This window comes from Juglans regia, chromosome 3 (assembly GCF_001411555.2).
Source record: "Juglans regia cultivar Chandler chromosome 3, Walnut 2.0, whole genome shotgun sequence".
Classification (NCBI taxonomy): Eukaryota; Viridiplantae; Streptophyta; class Magnoliopsida; order Fagales; family Juglandaceae; genus Juglans; species Juglans regia.
In genome coordinates, this window is record NC_049903.1 from 236,168 (window position 1) to 260,040 (window position 23,873).

At 34.1% G+C, this 23,873-nt stretch overlaps 4 protein-coding genes and 1 non-coding gene across 9 annotated transcripts; 2 read left to right on the forward strand and 3 right to left on the reverse strand.

Moving 5' to 3' along the window:
- Positions 1 to 288: 288 nt before the first annotated feature.
- On the forward strand, positions 289 to 5,114 carry LOC108983588. Of its 2 annotated transcripts, none has more exons than XM_018955283.2 (12): positions 289 to 558; positions 873 to 923; positions 1,028 to 1,114; positions 1,741 to 1,839; positions 2,375 to 2,470; positions 2,815 to 2,880; positions 3,005 to 3,095; positions 3,367 to 3,434; positions 3,521 to 3,586; positions 3,926 to 3,976; positions 4,229 to 4,319; positions 4,737 to 5,114. In XM_018955283.2, the coding sequence occupies exons 1-11, from the start codon at positions 352 to 354 to the stop codon at positions 4,295 to 4,297; spliced, it is 951 nt and encodes a 316-aa protein (XP_018810828.1). In that variant the 5' UTR covers positions 289 to 351; the 3' UTR covers positions 4,298 to 4,319; positions 4,737 to 5,114. The 2 variants fall into 2 exon arrangements, with proteins under 2 accessions (XP_018810828.1, XP_018810827.1); XM_018955282.2 differs by having other exon boundaries at positions 290 to 558; positions 4,229 to 4,293.
- A 1,457-nt stretch (positions 5,115 to 6,571) lies between these two features.
- On the forward strand, positions 6,572 to 6,732 carry LOC118348078. Its single transcript, XR_004801224.1, has one exon. It is a non-coding gene; the product is annotated as a small nucleolar RNA snoR138 (small nucleolar RNA).
- Positions 6,733 to 9,234: 2,502 nt separating this feature from the next.
- Positions 9,235 to 11,003, reverse strand: LOC108983591. The gene is made up of 2 exons (XM_018955289.2): positions 9,905 to 11,003; positions 9,235 to 9,569 (listed from the first exon to the last, which is right to left on the reverse strand). Exons 1-2 carry the CDS (start codon positions 10,667 to 10,669, stop codon positions 9,456 to 9,458), a joined length of 879 nt encoding a protein of 292 aa, XP_018810834.2. The 5' UTR covers positions 10,670 to 11,003; the 3' UTR covers positions 9,235 to 9,455.
- Positions 11,004 to 12,860: 1,857 nt separating this feature from the next.
- Positions 12,861 to 15,952, reverse strand: LOC109005699 (translocase of chloroplast 34-like). 4 transcript variants are annotated; one of them, XM_035688984.1, is made up of 8 exons: positions 15,848 to 15,952; positions 15,192 to 15,303; positions 14,933 to 15,040; positions 14,717 to 14,841; positions 14,163 to 14,427; positions 13,477 to 13,545; positions 13,224 to 13,385; positions 12,861 to 13,131 (listed from the first exon to the last, which is right to left on the reverse strand). In XM_035688984.1, exons 2-8 carry the CDS (start codon positions 15,285 to 15,287, stop codon positions 13,051 to 13,053), a joined length of 906 nt encoding a protein of 301 aa, XP_035544877.1. In that variant the 5' UTR covers positions 15,288 to 15,303; positions 15,848 to 15,952; the 3' UTR covers positions 12,861 to 13,050. The 4 variants fall into 4 exon arrangements, with proteins under 4 accessions (XP_035544877.1, XP_035544879.1, XP_035544878.1 ...); XM_035688986.1 differs by having other exon boundaries at positions 15,192 to 15,300; positions 15,848 to 15,915; XM_035688985.1 differs by having other exon boundaries at positions 15,754 to 15,911.
- A 2,435-nt stretch (positions 15,953 to 18,387) lies between these two features.
- On the reverse strand, positions 18,388 to 21,760 carry LOC109005698 (ras-related protein RABC2a-like). Its single transcript, XM_018984741.2, has 6 exons — positions 21,349 to 21,760; positions 20,651 to 20,719; positions 20,380 to 20,445; positions 19,616 to 19,737; positions 18,948 to 19,076; positions 18,388 to 18,669 (listed from the first exon to the last, which is right to left on the reverse strand). The coding sequence occupies exons 1-6, from the start codon at positions 21,488 to 21,490 to the stop codon at positions 18,541 to 18,543; spliced, it is 657 nt and encodes a 218-aa protein (XP_018840286.1). The 5' UTR covers positions 21,491 to 21,760; the 3' UTR covers positions 18,388 to 18,540.
- Between the last annotated feature and the right edge of the window lie 2,113 nt (positions 21,761 to 23,873).

Consider the following 23,873-nt stretch of genomic DNA (forward strand, 5'->3'; position numbering starts at 1 on the left):
TTTATTTATTTTTTAAGATTCTGTTTTGTTTGTTTGAACCTGGAAGTGAAGTCACGTAATTTTTAGACGAGAAGGCAAGCAGATTAGAAAATCAGATGCAATGAATGAATATGCTGATCTCACTTCACGATATACAACAGAGAGCCAATTCTTTTTTTCCTTTCCATCACTCTTGGAATTACTCCGCAAGTTGATTACGATAGATGGAAGATGGGATATTGGAGCTTTAAGACTCGAAATAAAATAAAAAATAAAAAATAAAAAAGAAAAGAAATTACCTACAAAAATAAAATAAAAATAAAAAGGGGGTGAAGGGTGGGTAGGTAGTTGCGGCCGTGTCGAGTGGAAGAGATGACGACTCTTCTGGTATCGCCGTGGACGACCAAGACCTTCTTCATATTTTCTCGCATAAATGTCCTCAGAAAATCCCCTCACTCTCCCCTTCCTTTTCTTCATTTCCGCCCTTCCTTTACGCTATTCTCTCCGCTTTCAAGTTCTCCTCCTCCTCTCTTAATGGCCGCTTCATCCTCCTCTCCTTCATCAATCACCAATCCTCCGGTACTTACTTTTATTCTCTCTCTCTCTCTCTCTCTCTCTCATACTTATTGAATGAATGAAAACTTGGTTCCAGCTCTCATAACCGTCGCTCAAATTCAACTCTATTATCCCTATTTAATTTGTTGACTTCTTTGATCGATTAGCCTTTTTTTACGATGAGTGATCGATATATTTCTTTTGTTTTAGAAGCAAATAGGAAATTATATAATTCTTCTTCATGGGTGAACAATTTATAGCTATCAACCATTAGTAAAAACACTCAACCGCCACGTGATTGAATGGTAAAATGATGTTGGCATTTTTCTCTGAATCAGACCTCACCTGGAGATGTTTCCGATGTATTTCAACTGATTCAAGCACATCAGGTATTCTTTCTTACTCATTACCATCACAAACCTTGGAAACATCGTACATGGACGATGCGTTTTTGGAATTTTTCTTTTTATATTTTTTCTCCTTGTTCTCGCAGGAAAAAGCTGCTCGCCTTCCTCCAATTGAGGAGATTCGAACTGTGCTTGATCACAGTGTGCGCGGGATGCTATCTACCTTTTCTCAGGTTTTGACCACACCCAAACTTAAATTAATAATAAGTCCGGGTGTTGTTCTGTTTCCTACTTGATTCTGGTCTTTGATTCCGATCACTGAAATAAGCAGCTGATTTACTTTTAGGTATAGTTGCTTACTCACCTAAATGCGTGAAATGTATTATATTCTTAACACTCTCCCTCACATGTGGATTAGACTCTACCTCAATAAGTGGGCTCTTGAAATATTTAATTAAATGGAGTAGCGTGTAGAGTCAGGGTTCAAACTCACGACCATTGCTCTGATACTATGTAAAATTATCACTTATCTCAAAAGTTTAAACTGATGGAAAATGATAGATTTAATTATTTGTATTATATTCTTAACAAAATGATATTGGATAAGGTTTTAGTCTTGTTTGTTTTGTGCTTGCTTATATGTTTACCCAAAAAGTGCGGAGTGCCTATGGGGCCATAGAAATATATATCACTCATACATTAGCTTTCACCAAATGTTTGTGATGTTATAATCAAAGCTCTGATATACTCCGGATGTTCTTGGCATCTTGAAGCTGCTTTGTATTTGATCGTGCTACTCACTGCTCAGCCAATCCAATGCTCCTTGCCTAATCATATTCTGCATTCCTTTCATGTGCAGAAGCATGAGGGCTATCCATCGGGGTCAATGGTTGATTTTGCCTGTGATGCAGATGGATCCCTAATATTAGCAGTCAGCAGCCTGGCGATTCATACAAAAGTTTGTGCACTTCTAATACATATCTCTATGTTGAAGGATTGTAACTATAACTGAATATTACCTTCATGTTGAATTTATGAAGTTTCTTTCTCTTGGATTCATGATACATCACTTATACAGTTAAAATTGAAACAATCTTTGTTCCATCCCTAGCTAAAATTTTGAATTAGTTTATTGATAATAGATAGCAAAGTGAAATGAGTTGAATGCTCCCATATTAATTATGCTCTGGCAATTGGAGTTGACTTCTGCCAATGTTTGGTTGCATAAGTATTTGCTGAACCCAGCACTCTTCAGTTACTATCCACGCATGCCATATATGCTAGTTTAAGCCAGAAAGCTAGGTTTTTCCTGCTTCCTTGTGACTAAAGATATACACATGTTTCTAGGTGTGAGTGCATATGTTTATGCATGTATAAATGTATCATTGTGGGCACAGGATTTAATGTTACCTTTAAAAAGCTTGTAAAGTTTTTCTTCTTTTTTATCTAGAAATTTTAGTCTTCTCAAATTCCCATCTTGCTGTTTTTTACAGGACTTAACTGCTAATCCGAAATGCTCATTGCTTGTGGCTAGAGATGTGGAGGACAGGACTGATTTAGTAATCACCCTGCACGGTGATGCTATTTTTGTAAGTTATAACCTATATCAAGTGTTAAATAGTGTCTTAGGCATAGTTTGGATAGTGAGTTGATATAAGATGAGATGAAATTTGAAAGTTGAATAAAATATTGTTAGAATATTATTTTTGTTTTGGGATTTGAAAAGATCAAATTGTTTATTGTATTTTATTTGGGAGTTTAGAAAAGTTGTAATAATGAGATGAGATGAGTTGAGATGGTTTCACTACCCAAACCAGGCATTAATTGATTCTGTTTTTGTTCTACTCTGTTGTTTTGGCGTTATATTATGCTGTTCACGGCATATTAAGATGAAGAACTTCACATTTTTTTTGGGTTTGTACCAATTGTATAGGTTTCTGAAAATGAGAGAGCTGCCATTCGTACAGCATATTTGGCAAGGCATCCAAATGCATTTTGGGTAACTTGTATAGTTAGCACTCTTTTTCTGTAACACGCTTCCTTTTTCTTCTCCCTTTCTCTCAACAATATTTTTTACTTATATTTTTTAAGTGGGCAACTGAAAGAAAAAATTTGATCTGAAGGTTGACTTTGGTGACTTCCAATTTATGCAAATCGTACCAAAAGTTGTACGGTATGTTTCAGGGGTTGCCACAGCCGTATTAGGATCAGGAGGTTTGTGAACCAACCAACTGCTCTTTTAGTTTTCCTTTTAATTATAGTCTGGTTCTTTTTCAAGTCCTTCCATCTTTGAGAGGGAAGGAGGGATTTGATACTCCGCAGATCGCTTAAGATAAGTCACTTATGTGTTTGCTGCTGAATTGTTGCATGGTTCTGTATATGTTTTAAGCACGTCCCATGAATTTATTTGTTGTGTTGCTATACACCTTTTACCACATTCCCTCCCTACTCAGTTTATACATCTTTCTTTCGTTGTATATTTCAGAGTTCAGTGCAAACGAGTATAATTCTGCAAAAGTTGATCCGATTGCTCAGTTTTCTAAACCTGTTACGGTACTGACATCTTAATTTAGTCTTATGTGCCGCATTGTTATTTTTCTTGTCAAAACCGTCCTGATTGAAATTCTATTCTTTCTCAGTCTCACATGAATAAAGATCATGCTGAAGATACAAAAGTTATCGTGCAACACTGGACATCAATTCCGGTAATTTGATCTTGGACATCTTATTACCATCTGAAGCAGGAAGCTGCAGATTTTTCTTTCTTTCTTTTAGCTCATCCTCAGATATCTATCATTGTCATCATTACTCAGACTGCACCCACTGGTCAAAATTAGAATGAACTGGTTACCATAAGCTAAAATTGGTTGGGTCTAGCTGTGAATACAAGTGATGTGGTGGCTTCAATTGCCTGGATGTGTTAATTATGCCATTGAAAATTACCAACACCCATAGGTGTTTTTTTTTCTTTTTTTTTTTTTTATGTTGGGGAGTGATTGCTTTTTTGGTTAATAATATAAAGGCTGCATTTTTTATCCCTGTAGGTGGACTCTGCTTATATGCTGGATTTGGACAGCCTTGGTTTCAATGTTAAGGTATTGATAATACTTAACTATTTCTTTTTGGTACTTATTCTTTGTGCATTTAAGAAAATCATGCCTTCTCTCGAGCCCATGGGGTTTCTACCAAGTATTTGACATTTTCTTTTGTTAGTGCCTTTAAATAAAAAATTGATAGTCTTTTTCTAGGGTTTTTTCCCTATGCTAGTCTATCTGTTCAATTCTTTTCTAACTCGTTTGCTGGGTTTTGATGCTTACCTTATTGAACTCTCTTATTTCTTCTATTAGGCTGGTTATCAAGGGAACACTTTCAAGCTTCGAGTACCTTTCCCTAGACGTGCAGAAGATAGGAAGTGAGACACTTTATTTGAAAGAACTCGTAATATTTGCTCTTTTACTTTTGTTTTGCGGTAATTATAGGAGTTTATGCTGCAAGCCCACAATGGTGTTAATTCCATTTTAGAAAGTCATCAGAATATGCATTGATACCAATAAATAGCAAATATCATAATCATAATGTAATGATATAGAGTTATAGACAACACGTTTCCCAGCCTTTTGCAGTGGGTTGTATTTTCACTTTGACTACACATAAAAATTCCATAAGTTTAGATTGTAGGAGTTGGAATTCAGAAAGTTTAAGCTTCCATTTTGATAGAGAAATTTGTTTTGAACAAGGATATTGTCTCTAACGAAGGATAATGATTTTAGAAGGTTGCTAACCATTATGTTTGGCTGCATTGGCTTTGGGTGAATTGCTTCCTTGGAAAATTAACATCTTCTTGTATCTTGTTAGGGATGTGAAGACTCTTGTAGTGGAAATGCTTCAAGCTGCTAAGCCTCAAACTGGTTGATCTCAGATCAGAAAAGAAAAGATACATGTTTAACAAACATATTCTGGTTATGTTGGATCGTGCAGCGCATAGCAATTGCCTTCTCTGGACGTGGAGAGATTCAAAATCATGAAAAATGCGAAAAAGATCATTCTGGTGGAAATAGGGACAAATAGAATAGGTGTTCTTTTGGGTTATTTCTCATCTATGCTCAGGCGTTTTATTTATGGAAAAGAGGCTGTTGTGGTTAAAGAGTCCTTTAAATAACACCATTAGAATCAAAACTGGGCAGATGCATAATTAGTATGGGGGACAAAAAGAAAATGATTTTCTTGGAGGAATTATCTGCGAAGAAACCCAATCTTTCAACAAATTACAGATGTTGCTTGAGCCAATTTTAGGGATCATATCCAGACTAAAAAAGCGCACACACTCAATAGAGAAGTTAAAAACCATGCAAACTTACCACTCTCTTTTAACATCATTCAGATGAGCGAATATTATCCCTCCTCCTGGTCTAAAATCTTTGCCCTTTTTCGAAAATCATATGTTTATATATATATATATATGGGGTATATATAATTGATATTTGGGTAATGAGATGGGATGAAAATTTTGTAAATAGTAGTGAAATGTTTGTGATTAGTAGTGAATAATTTGAGTTAAGATATTTTATTGGGTTTTGGAGAATGAAAAATAAAAAGTTGAGAAAAAATATTATAAAATTAAAATATTGTTATAATATAAATTTTTAATATTATTTTTTGTTTTAAATTTAAAAAAGTTGTATTGTTTTTTATGTTTTGTTTAAAAATTTTGTAAAATTATAATGATTAGATAAAAATTGTGAATATTTAAAATTGAAAAAATGTATGTATTTGAGTAATGTATGAGAATGAAATTAAAAAAAAAAATTGAGATGAAATGAGATCATCCCAAACAAGCTCTAAATGATTGCCGACGTCCTTTCAAAGATCACGGTAGAAAAATGGATTGGATTGATTCCTCTACAAATGACTTATTTATTGGCAAACAAAATATTGGCAAGTGGGTACTGAAAATTGGTATTAAAGATAATAATAATGTCTTGCAAAAAAATAAACAATTTATCATAAAAACTTATACGAGAACTATTTCGGATTGAGTAATGTTACTCATCATTTTTTTTTATCATCTTATAATGATATTAAATGATTAAAAATTATTTATTATGTTTTATTTATGAATTTATTATTTAATATTACATCATTAAATAAAATAATAAGAATATAATAAAAAAAATGATGATAGAGTAAAAATTTTCTTTGAATAGAAGCCCCAATTATTGATGTTTTTTTTTGTTTTTTTTTTATACAAGAGAAAATAAAGGGCATCTTAGTAATTAAGGGCGTGATCCCGCATTTTAAAAGCTCGCAAGGCGTCGAAGTTAACCTAGTCGTGATGGTTCTCAATGTCTCATAACATCTGAAACCAGCCGCGTTTCTTCTTCTATTCTCTTCCTTGTCTGAGCGTTGAAATATGATTGTTTTGTAAGAATGCCTCAAAGAGTAGCCTTATGAAGCTAACTAGCGATTTCATAGACTGGCTTAGTTACGAGGCACAGATCGATTCTTCATTTTTATGGAATCAAAGGTTTCTTTTTTCTTTTAGGGGGAGTATTTGCTTCTCTTTCCCATAAAATGGTCCCCCAAACAGCCTTTGGACATGTCTTTCTTCTTCTTTCGTAATTTATTTTTTTATTTTTTTATAAATTGGGGCTGTATTTCTTTCACATACATCTCTCTATCTATCCGTTTGGGCTGCCTCTAGAATAACCAGACGTCGAAGAAAGGAAACTTCAAATACGACGCCGTTTGGTTCAGACAGGGGCATACAGCAAGTAAACCGAAGCAGTTTGAGGGAAAGGGACGCTTTTCATGTAGCTCTTCCTGTTCCTTTCCTAGATAGCTTTGGATATTTTCATTTTTTCCCTATTTTTTTTCGTCTCTTCATTCTATGTTTCGTATGATTCACGATGCTTAATTTTTTAATCAAGATTTTATATTAGAAGCTAAATAAATTCGCGTTATTGCACACTAATATATAAGAATAAAATTATTATTTATTTATGTTTATAATTTATTATAAAATTTAAATTAATTATATAATTTTTTTCTCTTAAAAATGTATGCTGTCTCTCTCAGTCGAATCTTCCTCAGTCCAGCTCGGTATCGTCGTGCATCGGTGAGTCTTATCGTCCATTCCATTGGCACCACCTCTGGCCACCATTAACCTACTCCAACCACCCATGGTCTCAATCTATCTCTCATGCATGTCTACTCTCTCTCTCTCACTGACTCTCCCTCCTTCCTAAGCTTCTGCTGATGATTGTAATTTGCGATTTGTGTAAAAACTTGTGTGTTGATTTGGTGAGTTGTATGATGATTTTTTTATTTTATGGTATTTTGTGGTGATTTTGTTGTGATGATGTAGAGAGAGACGCGGATTGCGGTATTACGTCGTACATTGACACGCGGATTGCGATATTACGTCGCATATTGGCATTCACACAGACGAAGCAAAAAAAAAAATCTTCTTTACTGTTTATTACTGTTGATGAGCAGTAATATATGAAGATACATACACACGGACGAACCCAAAACAAAAAGAAACAGAAAAAAAACACAGTCTCTTTACTATTTATTACTGTTCATTAACAGTAATGAACAGTAATATGAAAATAGCCTCTTTTAAGTTATAGGAAGATATTTTCCTAACAGTAAAGAGATTTTCTTTTTTTTCTTTTTTTTTTTTCGCTCTTTCGCATGTTTGTTTGGTTTTTCTGTTTCTTTTTGGATTTGTCCGTGTGAATATCAGTGTGCGACGTAATACCATAATTCGCATCCCTCTCTACATCATCACAACAAAATGATCTAATTGTAAAAGATTAAAATACTGATTTGAATATACATAAATATTAACTTAATTAAAAACATTGAAATAAATTAAATAGGTGATTAAATTTTATTAAATATTTTTAAGAAATTAAAACCATATAAATAATTAAAATTTTAACATAATTTAAGTATGATAATATCTTTAATTAACTAAATAAATAACATATCATACATAAATTATCAAATTTAATTTATAAAATATTAATCTTCCATCATTAAATAAATGATAATATTTTATTTAATATTTTTAAGAAATTAAAATCATATAAATAATTAGAGTTTAAAATAATTTAAATATGATAATATTCTTATTTAACTAAATTAGGCAAACGTTCGTGGGAAATGAGAGAGAGATAGAAAGGAAAAGTGGAGAAAAATGTTGATTTTTTGGATTTTAAATTCCAACCCTCCATCTTTAATTTTCAGATTTAATCTAACGATAGAAGTTTAAATATTGATTTAAACTAACATAAAATAGATAATTAAAATATAAATATTCTATCATACACTTAAAATTAACTTCAATTTATAAAATACTAATTTTTCATCATTAAATAAAAGATAAAATTTTACTGAACATTTTTAAGAGAATAATATTATATTATACACTAAAAATTAACTTTAATTTATAAAATATTAGTTTTTCATCATTAAATAAATGATGAAATTTTACTATATATTTTTAAGAGAAAAAAATTATCTAATTAATTTGAATTTTTAATATAATTTAAATTTCATAATAAATGATGAATATAAATAAATAATAATTTTATTCTTATACATTAGATTATTTTAATATTCGAAGTTACGTTTTATTTGTTTCTTCAATTTGACAGATGTGGCAAACATGCTTTATCACTGCTAGTATGTATATATATATATATATATATATATATATATATATATATATGGGGATGGAGAAATGATATTTATAAAATTTATAGTATTTTTAAAAAAATGAATAAATATGAGATTTATATAAAAAAAATTAAATTAAATAAATTTCATTTAAAAAAAAGGATTGTGTGGTGTTTAGTCATTCACTCATCTTCATCCTTCCTCCACGCAAATGACGCCATCAAAGCTAATTGTCTAAACAAAAAAGTAGACATTTTGATGGGAGACCGACGTTTAGCTTTGCATCATTTGTATTTCCTGGGCACTCCTGTACGCATGCATGCCTGATTGAACCGCGTGACTACGACAGAAGAAGCTTTGCGTGATTAAATTATAAAAATATATATTTTTATTAATAAGTTGTAAATGAAAGGTAGATAGGTTGTCATTGTATCATTGCTCATAGTGATATTTTCTACTCTGCAAAACTAAATTAATGAAGAAGAATAGCCGCCCGGGTGTGGAATGATTAGAATCTTGTGCTTTGGCCGATGTATGTGGAAGAAATGGAATTCGATGCGCAATTAGAATGGATTGTGGGTAGGGCTATCACATCCAAATTATATTTTCTTATGGGTTTGTGTCCAATAAAATCCTTCCTTCTTCTTTTTATTATAATCTGTCTGTCTGTCTAGAGACTAGAGATATGATATTATTTTATTACTATCATTTGTTTCTATGCATTCGTATAAAACACCACAATAGACCATATACTTTAAACTATAGATTACGAAGAGGGTTTGGTATGTAATATGCCTCTTCAACACTCAAGTATTTTTACATGGGTCTAAAGCCCTTATTCAACAACTACGCATAACAACTAACTCCATCCGTTTGTTTTTTCTTTCTTTAATTAGCCTCAGATAAGCCACCAAAAGTAATGTGTGCTCTGGATATGGGATTGTGAACTCCTCTTACTACCGAAATTGCTTCCTTCAATTTGCTTGCTTGCTTGCTCATTCCCTGCATGCAATCAATCACATCTAATTAGATGGTATATGTTGTCTACAATATCTGAGTAGTAGTAGTAGTAGTAGTAGTCAGAGACAGAGTCCATCACTCATCCCATTCTTCCTTTTTAGAATTTCTTAGTTACAATCTCAATATCTCAAATGGTATGCATACCTAGTAAAATCAACTTTAACCCAACAAGTATTAAATCATCATAGTTAATATATCTCTGATCATTTACCAAAACAGCAATATTTCTGAATTATCTATGCAATAAGGTTAAACCGATCAATGAATAAAAAAAAGTAGGTTACAATAATGCGAAGAGGCATAAGAAACTTGCCCACCTTGTCATCGCTGTGGATCCGGAACCGAAGCTTCTGACTCTCTTGGTGCTGTTTGTTTCTTTGGTGGCTTCCAAAAAACACAATACAGATTGTAGCAGCGGCAACACCAAAAGAGCAAATAGCACCAATCCCAGTAAAGCTCCATTTCCATATGTTAAGACTACCACTACCACTCTCTTCCCAAGTGACCTTTTTGTTTCTATCACAACAATCCCTGTTCTCAGCTTCGGTTCTTGGGGAAGTCGTCTTGCTCTCCAAGGACTCACCTAATTTATCCTCAAACTGAAACGTACTTGTGTCAATTTGAGGCATAAACCCCCTACAACTAGACTTTGGGGAGTCCTTTTTCATGTCGACGAATTCATTTTCCTTCATTTTGAAGAAAACGTGAGAAACCACGTCTTCATCAGCTTCCAGAACTCCCGTATTAGGAACATTGGGTCTTTCGAGGATAACTACTGGTCTCATAACACTGATTTCAGTAGGAACCTTGGTGATATCCTTCACTGGTTCACCATCTTCGGCGGCCTTGCCGATGCCACTTGTGGGTTCCAAATGTATTGGAACTTTGACAACTTGACCAGGCAGCCCCGGTGGTTCAGTGATTTTCATCGAATTTGGTGATGGGCATAGGAAGTAATTCATGTTGAAAACAGATTTTGAATCAGAACTAGGTTTGCCCCAGAACGCCTTTTTCTCACCGACTGCATGAAAATCAAGGTACCCGTCATCAGGCCGGAGGTATTCCCACTCATCAAGATCCATTTCCTAGAGGGAGGAACTTGGAAATGGAAGAAAGAAAGGGGTTGCAATTTGTGGTTTGAGGAGGTTTGAATTATGGGTGTTGAATTATTGAATCAAAGAAGGTGGTGGCTCTCATGGAGTTTGGTGTGGAATTTCCATCACTAACAAGATCAGCGGGCCACCGCGGTGGTGTCCTTTTGTTCTTGGAGTGAAGATTGAAGCCATGAGCTGGGGATCAGGGGATATAGAACATGATTTGAGTTCGTATCAATCCTAATTAGGGTGACAGAGGGAGGATGGACCCACCTAGGAGAATTGGCTGCCCTCTTTGATGGGTAGTTCTTGCAAAATATTTATTTTTCTATTCTCTAATGGTTTACTCCTTCCGTCCTATATAAAATTCAACCTGATAATAATTTAATTAGTTATCCTTTTAAAGTTAAATTGTTTTAAAATATAATGAGAGTGTGGTTAAAGGTGAACTCAAATGGCTTGCGTTCGAAAGAGTGTGATTTAAGGTTCTCCTTTTGGTCCTTGGCGTGGGCACTTTTACATTGAAGAGATGCCTATTGCCTTTGTTAGTCTTTTTGCTCCCATGATTTGAGGGAGGAGGCTGTGGGTTGCTTGATAGAATTGGCTTGGAATGAGAGTGATGGGTTAAGGTTTTTAACTTTTTAAAGTAAAAAAGTGAAAGCAAGTCTTTTTGAACACCCAATGCATGATCAATGAAGTGGTCCAATGCATAATATATATATATATATATATAATAAGAATTAGGTGTGTAATTAATTCATGTAAGTAATAAAACTCTTAATATTGTTTTGATGAGAATTGGGATCGATTAGAGAGAATGGATCTTCGAACAATATCCCTTGGCCTTGGGTTCTAAATATCTCATCTTAATTAACTAATTAGAATCTTTGCAGACATGATTTCCCAGATTTGGTTAATTCCTATATATACGTTCTGCATGCTCAATATGCAAGTTACCCTTGAAAGAGGAATCTTTCACGACTCATGATGATGAATTTCGTCAATATTCTCTTCTTTGTGTACTTGTGATAGAACAACAATCCCAATTAAGCAAAACGCTCCCTGATTCATTGAAGGATCAGTAGACAAGACCTTGCTTGAAAGTTATCATTTTCATGTGTTGTCAGGTGGATGAGGTCAAGATATAAGATCATGCCAGCAATATTTATCGTGAATACGAGTGTTACCAAAAATAAAAGAAAAAACTGAACCCAATCTACAAATACGATTTCAGAATTAATTAAAGTCACATGAGGTGCCACCATAATTAATTAACATCATCAAACCAAATTGATCCACCATGCACGCAAATCAATCATTGATAGAAAGCATTGTCAATCATCAAACCAAAAGGCTTTGAGACGAGATAAGACCACTGGGAATATGCATAAAAGTAGCCTCAAACACAAGAATGATATAGAGAATACCAAGTACGGTTCCCTCTTTGAGATCTGATTCAGTGACAAACTATTCCATGACAGGAAAATGGGTTTTTCATCCTTCTCCAAGCAGCTAGGTTGATCCTCATCAAAATCATGAACTGGTTCAAGGCCTGCCATGCATACAGTCCATCATGAAGTTTATCAAGTCGCATCACGTTGGTTGATTGTATTTATTTTTTGTTAAATTATGCAAGAAAATAAAATCATGTTCTAAGATTTTTAGTCCAAATTTAAAGAGCAAAAGGACAAAAAAAAAAAAAAAATAGCTTAGTAAGAAGAAAATGTGGTGTAAAGAACTATTCATGCGTGTTTGATTATCAAAGGTTTTTTTTTTTTTATAAATTGTAGATTATAAGTTTTTTTTAAATAATTTGAAAGGGTGATTATCAAAATCTATAGTTATATATATTACAATATTTGGGGTCAACTTTGGTGAGAGAGCAGACGGTGAGTGGTCAAAATCCACACGGTCAGCATCAAACTTTCATACCCCTTCTTCTAACGGCCGGAGTACTTATTGAGGAAGATTTCATGACAGCAAAGGTTCAGAGAGTCGTAGGAAACCAACAATTTATCCCCTTTTAGCTTTGTATTTTCCTTCTTTTTTTTTTTCAATTAACACGAATAATATGGACTTTTTTTTTTTTTTTGGAACGGGTCAGTTAATAGGGAAATGAAAAGCTCATTTCCCCCCTATAAGTGCTTGGTTTTGTATAAAAACAAAAGGTCACAAGGGATATAATGAAGTGGCAGAAACAACGATTCAAAGAGCATAATTTATCCGATTGCAAGTACAAGAAACCGAATTCTCTCAAAACACCAAGGAGTCCATCTGCCGCAGATTGCTACTACTGCAGAATATAGAAATGCCAACATTAACAAAATTAAGTTTCATGATAGCAGAGGTTACATAAGATTGGTCACACCCTAATTATCCCATGATGGTCTACTCTCCTTTTCAATATCATCCCCGATTGCGCGCTCTATTGGTTTGACCACAAAGAAATACTGTCAACAAGCAAAGAGAAGACGTCAATGAGATCATCAATCCCTGCATCAGATGAGAACAGAGACACCATTGGAAAATCTCAGAAGCTTACTTGTAATGCAAATATAAGTGGAATAAGTAACTTCCCTCTCTCATTGGGATTTGGCCCTTCAATCAGCTTCTTGTCGACAAAAATTGACTTGCTTCCATTTGACACGACTTCTGTGATAGTTTTGACTAAATCAGGAATCCACGCAGTTCCATTTGGGAGAACCTGTCACCAAAAAGCACAACCCATCTTCTCAAATCTCTCATAGAATAAAAAACATCAATGCTAAATGTACTGAAACAGGGAAATGACTAACCTTTTCATCATTTTCATTCTTGTTACATCTTCCACTGTTCTCAACTAAAACAACTGGGAGAGCAAAATCCTATAGGGAGAAACACAAAATAGACATGAGTTTCCAGAAACAAAATCGACAACAAAATTTCATGAATAAATTTATTTTCCAACAAAAGTTTTTTTCAACTTGCTAAGCTCCAACATAAAGGAACTATAAGTTCTACACAAAATGGTACTCTACCAAGAAATAAAATTGTGAACACTCCGGCATATCCTAAGATTCATTATTGTAGAAGTCGCTCATCAAGGCCTCATCATCAATGTCGCCTTCTTTTTTCATTCCTTTTTTCCCCCGCGCGACCGGGGGCGGGGTGGGGGGAAGGAAGGGGGAAAAAAGAAGAAAAGAGAAACACCTAACTTCTAAAACTTAAAAGATTCAGAAATGCTAACAACTTAAGAGGAGAATCAACTAGTAGCAGCCTTCCAACCAAAAGCAGATTTCAATTTTACAACAGATAGATCAAATTCCAGGACTTCCTGCCAGCACCACAAGATGCATGAGTGAACAAATAGTCATCCAACTCTCTCCATGCACCAAAGAGAAAAAGAAAATGACACTACAGTGAAGGCCTAAACAGAAACAAAGCCAAGAAAATGAGAGTCCATAAGTAGAATCAGAAGAAAAGATTAAAAAAGAAAACAAACCTGCTTATTACGCCTTTTTAACCCTGCACCGAGCCGAACAACTTTTAGAAGAGCCCCAGACCTTTTGAAGCAAAAATCCTCGTAAGGTAATCCATCTGGTGGTGAGAGCTGAGCGTGTGTGAGAACAACCACAGCCCTATTCCATATTCCTTTACCAAAACTATCTGTTATGGCTTTAACAACCTGCCTATCCAAGTTATCGACCCTATATGCATCCAAACGGTCCACATAGAGGAGAACATCGATGGTCTTGTTCAGAAGGAAACTGCTCACACACCCAGCCACAGTGAACAGAAGTGAAGAAAATTTTGAAAAGAGAAAATAAGTCATAGTCAATTTTTTTTTTTTTTGTTGATAGGTAATCATAGAAATTTTATTAATAGAAATAGGCAAACCCAGGTACACAGGTAGTATACATGAAAAACACCTAGTTAGGGTTTTACGATAAAATAAGTCATAGTCATTAAAACAGATTGATGTCAATTCCTTGAGCATAGCCAGCACATACTTCATGAGGAAATTGTAAACCCATTTCATGTCAAGAAAGAACATACCGTTTAATAATCTCGAGTGCCCGGTCATTGATGTATCCTCCTTCTATGAGTCCCGGAGTGTCAATGATGTTCAAAGTAAACCCAGCTCTTGATCGTGATACCATAAATGGCGTAGGTGCTTCAGACTATAAGAAAACAAATAAATCCATATACATCAATATGAAGAGCATAGCATGGATACCACGTAAATGCCATAACAGGGAGTTCGGCCTATACCTGAAATGGATTAACAGACACTGCTCTTTCCCCTATGATCGAGTTAACAGTTGATGACTTCCCAACACCACCTTTTCCCATTACAAGTATTGTCAATGTGTTCACATTCTACACCAATATATGGACAAAAATTCAAAACCCAATGATATAAAACCATACACACCACATGTACCAAGCTTTAGTGAAATGGTCAATTACACGCCAGCAAGCAAGCACGTTCGTTAATAAGATCCCAAAATATAGGTATGAGAAAAACAACCTCCTGCTTAAGTTTTCCCAGCAATTCCAGCAATTTGGTCTGTGTGGCAGAGGCGAACGTGTTGATCCCTACCCATTCACGTATTAGGGACGCCATGGATAAATTTGACCTACTACTCCAACCAAGTATAAATAAACAATCAGCAAGTGGTCCACAGAACAAGCTTTAGGTTCAAAAAAAAAAAAACTACAAAATAAAAGCTGGTTTTAAACCCTAGCAAATCAACCGTTCCGGTAGGGAAAAAAAAAAAAACTCCTCAACCATTATAAAATAGAATAAAGAAATTGTTATGCAAAATATGTACAGCCAGTGCTCGCTGTCTATCTATAAAGCAACTACACAGCATGCCGATAGTAACTTATCAGAGGGAAAAATTAACAATTTCTTGACACAACAAGAAAAAGACACAGAAAAGAAATCCGCAAATGTATTTACTAAGGTGAGATTGATGGGAGAAATTGAAATTTTGATAGAACCCTAAACCCCAACAAAAAAGAAAATTAAGTTAGAGGAAAGTAGAGAGTAGGAAAATTGAGATGTGAAAGAAGGAGATTATGGTTACCTGGGAGAAGCACGGATTTTCTATAGAGAAAAGAAATAAAGAAGGTATAATATGTTTGATTATAACTGTTTGTATGGAGTTTTTGTTAATGTACCTCTGAAGAAGGCGGCCTTATCTCCTTTCTGGCAGAACAGCAAGACGAATCCTATAAACCTCGCAACGTAAGATTTTACAATGCCAAATACATTATACAGTTCGGGTCACACGTGCGTGGCGCATGCCCAACTCTCTGTATTAATATCCGAAATTTCTCGTATTTGTTTTTTACTTTTTAGTAATGATATAGTTATGGGCTGGACAGCATTTTTTTCAAAGAAATTAGAATCTATTAATAAAAATTAATTTTTTTATATAAATCTCATATTTAATTATTTTTTTTTTAAAAATAATATTTATATATTTTATAACTGTAAATATCAATCATTTTTGTTCTTCCAAACACGTTAGTAAGATATTACTGTAAAGAAGAGTTTTCAGATTGGTTTGAATTGCTAAACCTCCCATATTAAGTTCTCTCTTTCTCCTCAAGCCTATAGTTGTACAAAAACCGACAAAATCGGCTTGAGTAGAAATTTGTTAAAATCCACATTAATCGGTTCAGTTTGAGTTTGAGTTCAAACCGTCGAAATGGCCGATTGAACAAATATATATATTTTTATATATATCTTAGATAAAATGATGTCGTTTCACTTAAATTTTTTACTTAATGATAGATTTATTATCTTCTGCTACCTATTTATTACTTTCTTTATTTTTATATTTTTTTTATTTAATGGTTAAATAAGTAACTATTAATAAAGTTATATTTTTTTTAATAATTAAAGATGTTAAAAAATATTTAAAATAATAAAAATTTTAAATATACTATAGAGTACTAAATTGATGGTAGGAAATAATAAAAGAAGAGTAATGCTACATACAGTCGTGGAATGCGCAAACGCCGTGCAGTCGCTTTGAAAAAGAGTGGGGTCTACTATTAAAAAATTAATTTCTTTTCAAGTGGGTCCCTTATTTATTCATTTTTTTCAAAGTGACTGCACGGCGACTGCACGCTCACGACTGCAAGTATCATTTCCCATAAAAAGAAATGAGAAAAAACAAACCGCATCAGTCAGTTGTCACCCCCTACTCAAGCCCAAGGCCCCGGGGAGCGCTCTCTCTCCCCTCCAAGAATCATGTCTACGTGATTTAAAAAAAATATATATTTCCTAATTTTATTAATAAAAATTCAGTTATGAGGAAGAAATACCTTATACAAAGAGATAAAAAATGAGTTACAAAAAAATATCTCAAAATCAAGCTCTTATAAATAACAAGATTGTCTGCTAAAACATTTCCTTCTCCGTAGATATGACTAATACTAAAAATATATATATTTTTAAAATGAATAATATCATCCCAAATATCAATATAAATTGGTTTGAGAAATATTATTAAATTAATTCATAACAATAAGAGAATATGATGAGTTCTCAAATACTAAAAGCTGGTTGAGTAAGCCTAAGCCCCGTCCTTAAAGTTGAAAATTCTGCAAAATCCGCTTCACAGTCATCATCGTCAGGCAGCAATTCATCCTCAAAATCATACATTGGATTTCAAAATCTTCTCTTCTCCATCTAATAAGTTATACTTGTTTTTTTTTAGGTTTCAACTACAAATCAAGGAGTAAGAAGAAGACAAAAAGGAAGAAAGAAAAGAAATCACAGATCCTAATTACTCTGCATTTAACTCGGCCTGTTTGATATATTAAGTTATGCAATGTCTGTGTTCCCAGAAAGCTCAGAAGAAGAAGAAGAATATATATATATATATATATATATGTATTACTGTATTACTGGTGGTAGATAATAAGCACATGGCATGGCATGCATGCATGGACGACAAGGTCAGTCCAAATAAGTTTGGATTAATGTATAAGAGTACTCAATCCTAGCTATTTAATTAAATGATCAAACCCCATTAAGATATCAACCTTAATGCGCTACATTTTAATCGAGTTCATGTAAAGATTTATAGACACCTAACGTTAAGAGGAAGAAAGTCCCATCCCGCATGATATATTCATGTTTTAGCCTTTTACCTATAGAAATATAAGAGAAGTAATACAACTACAAAGAGATCTCACAAACAATGACAAGAAAAAAGAAGACGAGGGGGCCGCCATGATCTGTAAAAAAAATTATAGTTACTGTTTTTTCTATTTTATTTCAAAAAATTAAATTAGAATAGATTATTTCTCTTTTAAAACTTGTAATTATACGAGAGAAGTGTATTTAACCAAAATCCTTACACTCATTGAATAGCTAGCCATGTGGTATATAATTGCGCTACTTAAAATTTTTTTTTTAAATATATGTTACTGCTATACATTATTTAGTGAAATATAAAATTAGTTTATGGTTTACATATATATTACCTATTTGTTTATATATAATTTCTATATACATCGTTTCCATAGTTTAATCTCACATTTTAATTGCAATATATGATAAACTTAGATATAAAATTGGCATTATTCATGGAAAAATATAAATTTGAAATTTATATGTTTATTTCTTATTTATTTTACATAGTTTTTTTTTTTATTATATGCATCGTGATTAGGAAAAGGGGAAAAAACTACTGTTTAACTAATAAGCAGAAAGCCATGTTTTAAATAGCGAAAAGTAGAAGCAATTTGTTCTGATCATAACATGGGTATATTAATACATGTTATCCGATTGCCAATATTTCATTAACATGTACATGATCCGTTCATGAGAAGTGAGTCTTGACTATTTGGAGGCATTATAAGCAACAAATAGTGTTTGGAGATGCTTGGTTTGGAGGTGCTTGGTTTTCCGGTTTAGGCTTCAAAATGTCTCTCTTTTTTGCTGCAGTCGACCCTTCTTCTAAAAGACTAGGAACCTCCATTATCTGTAAAATAATCTCAAAAATGAGAACAAATGGCCAAATCATTACTTATAATGGCAATCATAGTTTTGGCCAAGCCTTGTCCAACCCTTCCTCACCCGACCATTCCCCTCCCCTTATGCCATTCCAGCCAGCCAAACTATCATTGCTTGAGACATAACCCCATCATAACTTGGAAACATAATTAACATATAAGCCACGACATGCTTATACTTATCGAGAGGGAGGCACCATAAAGTGATTACATGGATCAACGGAATGTCAAATGGAATAAGCATTACCTTTAACGCAAGTTCTTCAAAGCATTGCTCCACATTTTCTCTTGTTCTAGCACTACATTCAAGGAACAAACATCCGAGCTCTTTTGCTATTGCAATTCCCTCCTCTCTACTTACAACCCTTTCAGAGTCCTGGAACCACGTATATATCAGCTGTTATAGCTACTAACTAAGTAAATAAATTCAGAGCTTTCTATTAGAAAATTTAGTTTACAAGTAATGGTCAAGTTTTCAAATAATCACATGAAGTTTTTTATAGTTGAAAGGAAAACATATACTGCTAAAAACTGAGGAAAAAGTTATGCAGTAAATGATGACTCAGCAGAAAAGTGATGAGCAAACACACACTCTTGGAGATGCACCCTGCAATTTACCACATACCTTTACAATATGCCAAGAACAGCTCACTTTAGATATGAAAATTCATGGCATATTTCAAGAGTCAAGGGGATATAACACGAGTATCCATTGGTACACATAAAACGAGACATTACTTTCTTTTTTTAAAGTAAGATTAATGTAAAACGAGATATATTAGCTAAGAAGTTCAACATTAAAAGTCATTTCAGAAAGAGTGTGTAGCCAAGTTTCTGTAAACTTATTGGCAGAATGTGTAAGATATGGAGAATTTTTTTATTTTATATGTAAGATATGGAGAATATTAAACTTACTATATCAACTTTATTCCCAACAAGCATCTTGACACAGTCTTGATTAGTCGAATAGAGTTCCACTTCTTTAGCCCATACTTCTGATAAGTTTGTAAAGGTGTCTCTACGCGTAACATCATAAACTAAAATAAAAGAGAATAAATCAGTAATATCTCTATTAAAATTATGGGCATATAGATTATTGAAAGGTTAGGAACAAAGTCAACAAGCCAATAGCAGAAAAAATATTGGAGAGAGAATTGAATCTAATGTTTATGGTAGAAATCACAAATATTAGTTTTAAGCATGGCAGGATCACCTCCTGTTGGGTTTGTAATTTACTTTCCAGCAACAGTGAATTTTATATCCTATATCTGAATTTGAAAAACAGTTACGAAAGAAACAAATTAAAGAACAGTGTCTAGAAGATCATGCTTGAGACAATACACATTAATTTTATTCAGCTTTGTATAAAAGCGTCTCTGCCCTGCTTTCCTCAGAAATTTTTTTAAAAACTTAGTACACTACAAGAGTTAACTTTGCAAGTGGAAGGACAAGTGATGTTGCAAAATTCATGATTGTTGCCACATTAGTAAATATCCCCATCTTAAGCAGTAAATCTGACACCAAGATCGCTCTTCCACTTTGGCTATAACACATATCATCTCAAATGGGAGGAATGGTAGCACAGGTGTACTAAAAAAAAAGATTCATCCATACACCAATTTAATAAAGTTGATATTTCCTTGCATGATTTTAAGAATAAATTGTTGCTGCTAGCATACCAAGAATGATCCCTTGGGCACCTCTATAATAAGAGCTTGTTAATGTTCTGAACCTCTCCTGTCCAGCTGCAATAGAGATCTAGAGTCAGTGGATGGCTTTATTTCGACCAAAAAATTTTCTGAGATTTTTGTTTCTTTTTATTTGACAAGTTGGCTAAAATGGGAAAGAATGGGAGCGAAAGCTTGCTGGGATCTTTCACATTAGGCAGATATGTTGTAGATTTGAAATTGGAAGCATACAGTGAGAGAATGCACTATTGCCACAGCTTACCAGTGTCCCAAATTGTGAGCTTCAATTTCTTCCCACCAACGGTGAGCAGCTTGATTTTAAAATCCACGCCTACACATAATACGAACTTCTATTTATAGACCACATAAGCTACTCAGTCCTTCCAAATGCATAGAGGATTAGAAATGCTTGCATTGATTAATAAAAAATGAAGGGATATTATCATACATAATTTTTTTTATAGGTAAACGAAGGTACATAATCATACATACTCATTACGCAACTTTTTAAAGTAACTTGTATTGATGGAGAAAGCTTTGAAGAAGAAAAAACTCCCATTTTTTCAAGGTTTACACATTTTAAAATCCAAAAACTCAAGATTAATAAACTGGGTTCCCCTTTGACGAGTCTCATGTAGTCAAATTGTAGAGCAGCTAAACCAAACACTCAAAACAACCGAGTTATATATAATTCTGTACTAATCTAGAAATTGGAGAACATCAAAGTTTTGAAGAATCTGGTCATAGATCCAACAGTTTTAGACTCTGTTTGGTTGTTAAGAAATCGTGGAAAGAGAAAAACCACACTAGCTTCATCGCAAATCTTTAAATCTCCATTCACTGAATACCCAAGAAAAGTAGAGAACTCAACCCAGCAGAACTTAAAATTACTATCTTTGGACATAACAGAAGTGAAAGTTAACTTAAAAAACAACAATAATAATCGTAAAAAGAAAGTACCAATGGTGGGTGAAAGATTTTCGACGGTGTTGGAGATAAAGCTGACAAGAAGACTGCTTTTTCCGACGCCGGAATCTCCGATCACTAAGATCTTGAATGAGAGATCGTAGCTGCCGCTACTCTGACCCGAAGACGAACCCATTAGTCCTCAGACACAAGATGGTGTATCTACCTTCTCTCCCTGTCTACGTGTGTTTCAGAGGATTAGTGCTTTTTCTGCGTGTCTCTCTCTGTCTAAAAGGAAGAGCGAAAGAAATGTATATAAGGTTGGGGTTGGGGCGAGATGGAGAGCAAAAGGAGGAAAGAGAGTATAATAATGGGGGCATCTTGAGACAGAGAAAGTGGGAAGTTAAAGAAAACGGCTATCTGGACAACACCTCTGACAACCAAACCATTCCAACGTATTTATTCTTTTCTTTTTCTCTTCTCTCTCTTATTCTTAGATGCTGATGCTATTCCATTCCATTTTCGCGGCATCCTGCTCTGTCTGTTTGTGGGGGTAAATGAACCAGTATGAACGTAATTTTAATTGGTGACTTTAAATCCGATGAACTATTTTTTTGTGAATATCGTTACTCTGTTTGCAAAAAAGCATAAATAATTAGCAGAAATAAAAAATTCCACAAAAAGAAAGAAAACAGGTGTTGTATCCTAGCTTCCTGCCCCACCAGGTGAAGAGGCACCTTGATTGTTTGTTAACAAAGATGTGACCCCATTAATATCAAATAGCTAGACAACAAGGAGCTCCATTATCATTAGCTTGTTTTGTGCTTAAACTCAAGATTTGCATGCTTGTCTGTGAGCTGCTGCTGCAATCATATTTTGTGGCCACAATCTTTAGAAATTTTATCTGATATGGCTTTCACCTTCCATGAAGAAATTTTTGTTAGATGAGCCTGTTGGTCGTGTAGGCCAACGTAGATCAGTTATGGGACGGTGATGAGCTGCTTCATTTCCCTTGTTTCTTTTTAAATGTATAGTATTGTGAGGCATCGTTTTCTTTAGAATAAAAGTAATTAATATTACCGAGGTGAAGGCAGTCGACATCGCCATCAGTGCATCACAAACCGAACAAGCTGACAAATCAACCGTACGAATGGACTAAGGTTGTTGACTACAAAATTGGAATAGTCTTTAAAAGGAGATCACTTCTACAAGTGGGATTTGTTTCTTCTTACTTCACTACATTATAATGTACTAAAAGTGCGCAAGTTTTGGTACAAGCAGATTAGGAACGTTTGTAATGGATGTCTAGGACCAAAGCAAGTGCCTTGGATGAATAGTGGATTAGTGCAACATTAACGACCTACTCCTAAAACATGAAAAGGGGACACCATTCATTGTTCAACCCTGCATATTCCCCTTCAAGTAGTCCCACTATCTACTTTTTTTTTTTTTTTTTTCCTTCTAATTTGCCTCCACCACATACATTATAAACCTGACATGTACTACTTGTCTTTTGCTCCTGAATTGGGTTGGGCAAGAAAAGGCTAAGAGCCTAAAGGCATTTTTTATATAGCGATCAGGCTTAAGCGCACCGACTTTACGGACCCACTCAAGCTTGAGCTCCAACCAAATTAACCATCTGAGAGACAGAGACAGAGAGAGGACCTACCGGGCTTGTGTTAATGAAGATAACGAAGATGCATACTGCGCGCCCCTGAACAAGATTACATCTTTGGTGTGTTTGTAGGTGGATTTGTCTTAATTATTCTGCGGGACCCCGGCAGGCTGCTGCTCCCTTCGATTATGAATGCCCCCCATTTCTTAATTAGATGGCAAGTTAAACGTAGATGCCCACCATGGCATCATCTTGAGTAGGCTTTCTGGGTCCCAACCATTGCCACCGGTTTATGGGATAAGCTTACTTTTAGTAGCTCCTGAAAATGAACATTGTTGGAGTTTTTTCCCCCCCTTAAAAAATGGTGGGTACCATGATTTTACCAATTTATAACGGCGGATTGGTTATTATACGTAATGTACCATATTGATTCTTGCGGGGTTTACCATGATTCAGTGGATATATTTTTACAAGTGAAAGAGTTGAAAGGTTACCTCGATACAAATTTTTTGGCACCAGTGCTAACCTTCGGATTTTCAGACAATGAAGGATGAGCAGAACTAACAAGCCGAAGGCTACCCGATGCATCTTTCTTACGTCCAATGGACGTGTGTGTAATACACCTCAAATTACTGAGAAAAAAATACATTGAAGTCGCTCGCTCGCTTTGAGGAGCACCTCCAAATAAAAGAGGAAGAAGATGATAAGAGAAAAAAAAATAGGATTTTCATTACTTGTTTGAATTCAAAACCCACATCAATTCATCTTAACTCATCCCATCTCATAATTACAACTTTCTCAAATTTCCACACAAAATATAATAAATAATTCAACTTTTTCAAATCTCAAAATAATTTTTTTAAATTTTTACACAAAATATAATAAATAATTTAACTTTTATTCTATTATTCATAAATTATTTCAACTCATCTCTAAATTTAAATCACTACTTAAGTTTCTGGAT

Bases quoted from the DNA above. Each gene is read 5' to 3' on its own strand.
- LOC108983588 (XM_018955282.2), top strand. From the start codon at position 352: ATGACGACTCTTCTGGTATCGCCGTGGACGACCAAGACCTTCTTCATA. The intron at 3,435-3,520 runs GTACTGACATCT...ATTCTTTCTCAG, and splicing joins AGTTTTCTAAACCTGTTACG to TCTCACATGAATAAAGATCA. The intron at 3,587-3,925 runs GTAATTTGATCT...TTATCCCTGTAG, and splicing joins AACACTGGACATCAATTCCG to GTGGACTCTGCTTATATGCT.
- LOC108983591 (XM_018955289.2), bottom strand. From the start codon at position 10,669: ATGGATCTTGATGAGTGGGAATACCTCCGGCCTGATGACGGGTACCTT. The intron at 9,570-9,904 runs GTGGGCAAGTTT...GATTGCATGCAG, and splicing joins GGATCCACAGCGATGACAAG to GGAATGAGCAAGCAAGCAAG.
- LOC109005699 (XM_035688984.1), bottom strand. From the start codon at position 15,287: ATGGCGTCCCTAATACGTGAATGGGTAGGGATCAACACGTTCGCCTCT. The intron at 14,428-14,716 runs GTATGTTCTTTC...GTGTGTGAGCAG, and splicing joins GCACTCGAGATTATTAAACG to TTTCCTTCTGAACAAGACCA. The intron at 13,546-14,162 runs GTTTGTTTTCTT...TTCTCCCTATAG, and splicing joins TAAAAAGGCGTAATAAGCAG to GATTTTGCTCTCCCAGTTGT.
- LOC109005698 (XM_018984741.2), bottom strand. From the start codon at position 21,490: ATGGGTTCGTCTTCGGGTCAGAGTAGCGGCAGCTACGATCTCTCATTC. The intron at 19,738-20,379 runs GTATGCTAGCAG...CTTTTATTTTAG, and splicing joins TGCCCAAGGGATCATTCTTG to TTTATGATGTTACGCGTAGA. The intron at 18,670-18,947 runs GTAATGCTTATT...ATTATTTTACAG, and splicing joins TTGAAGAACTTGCGTTAAAG to ATAATGGAGGTTCCTAGTCT.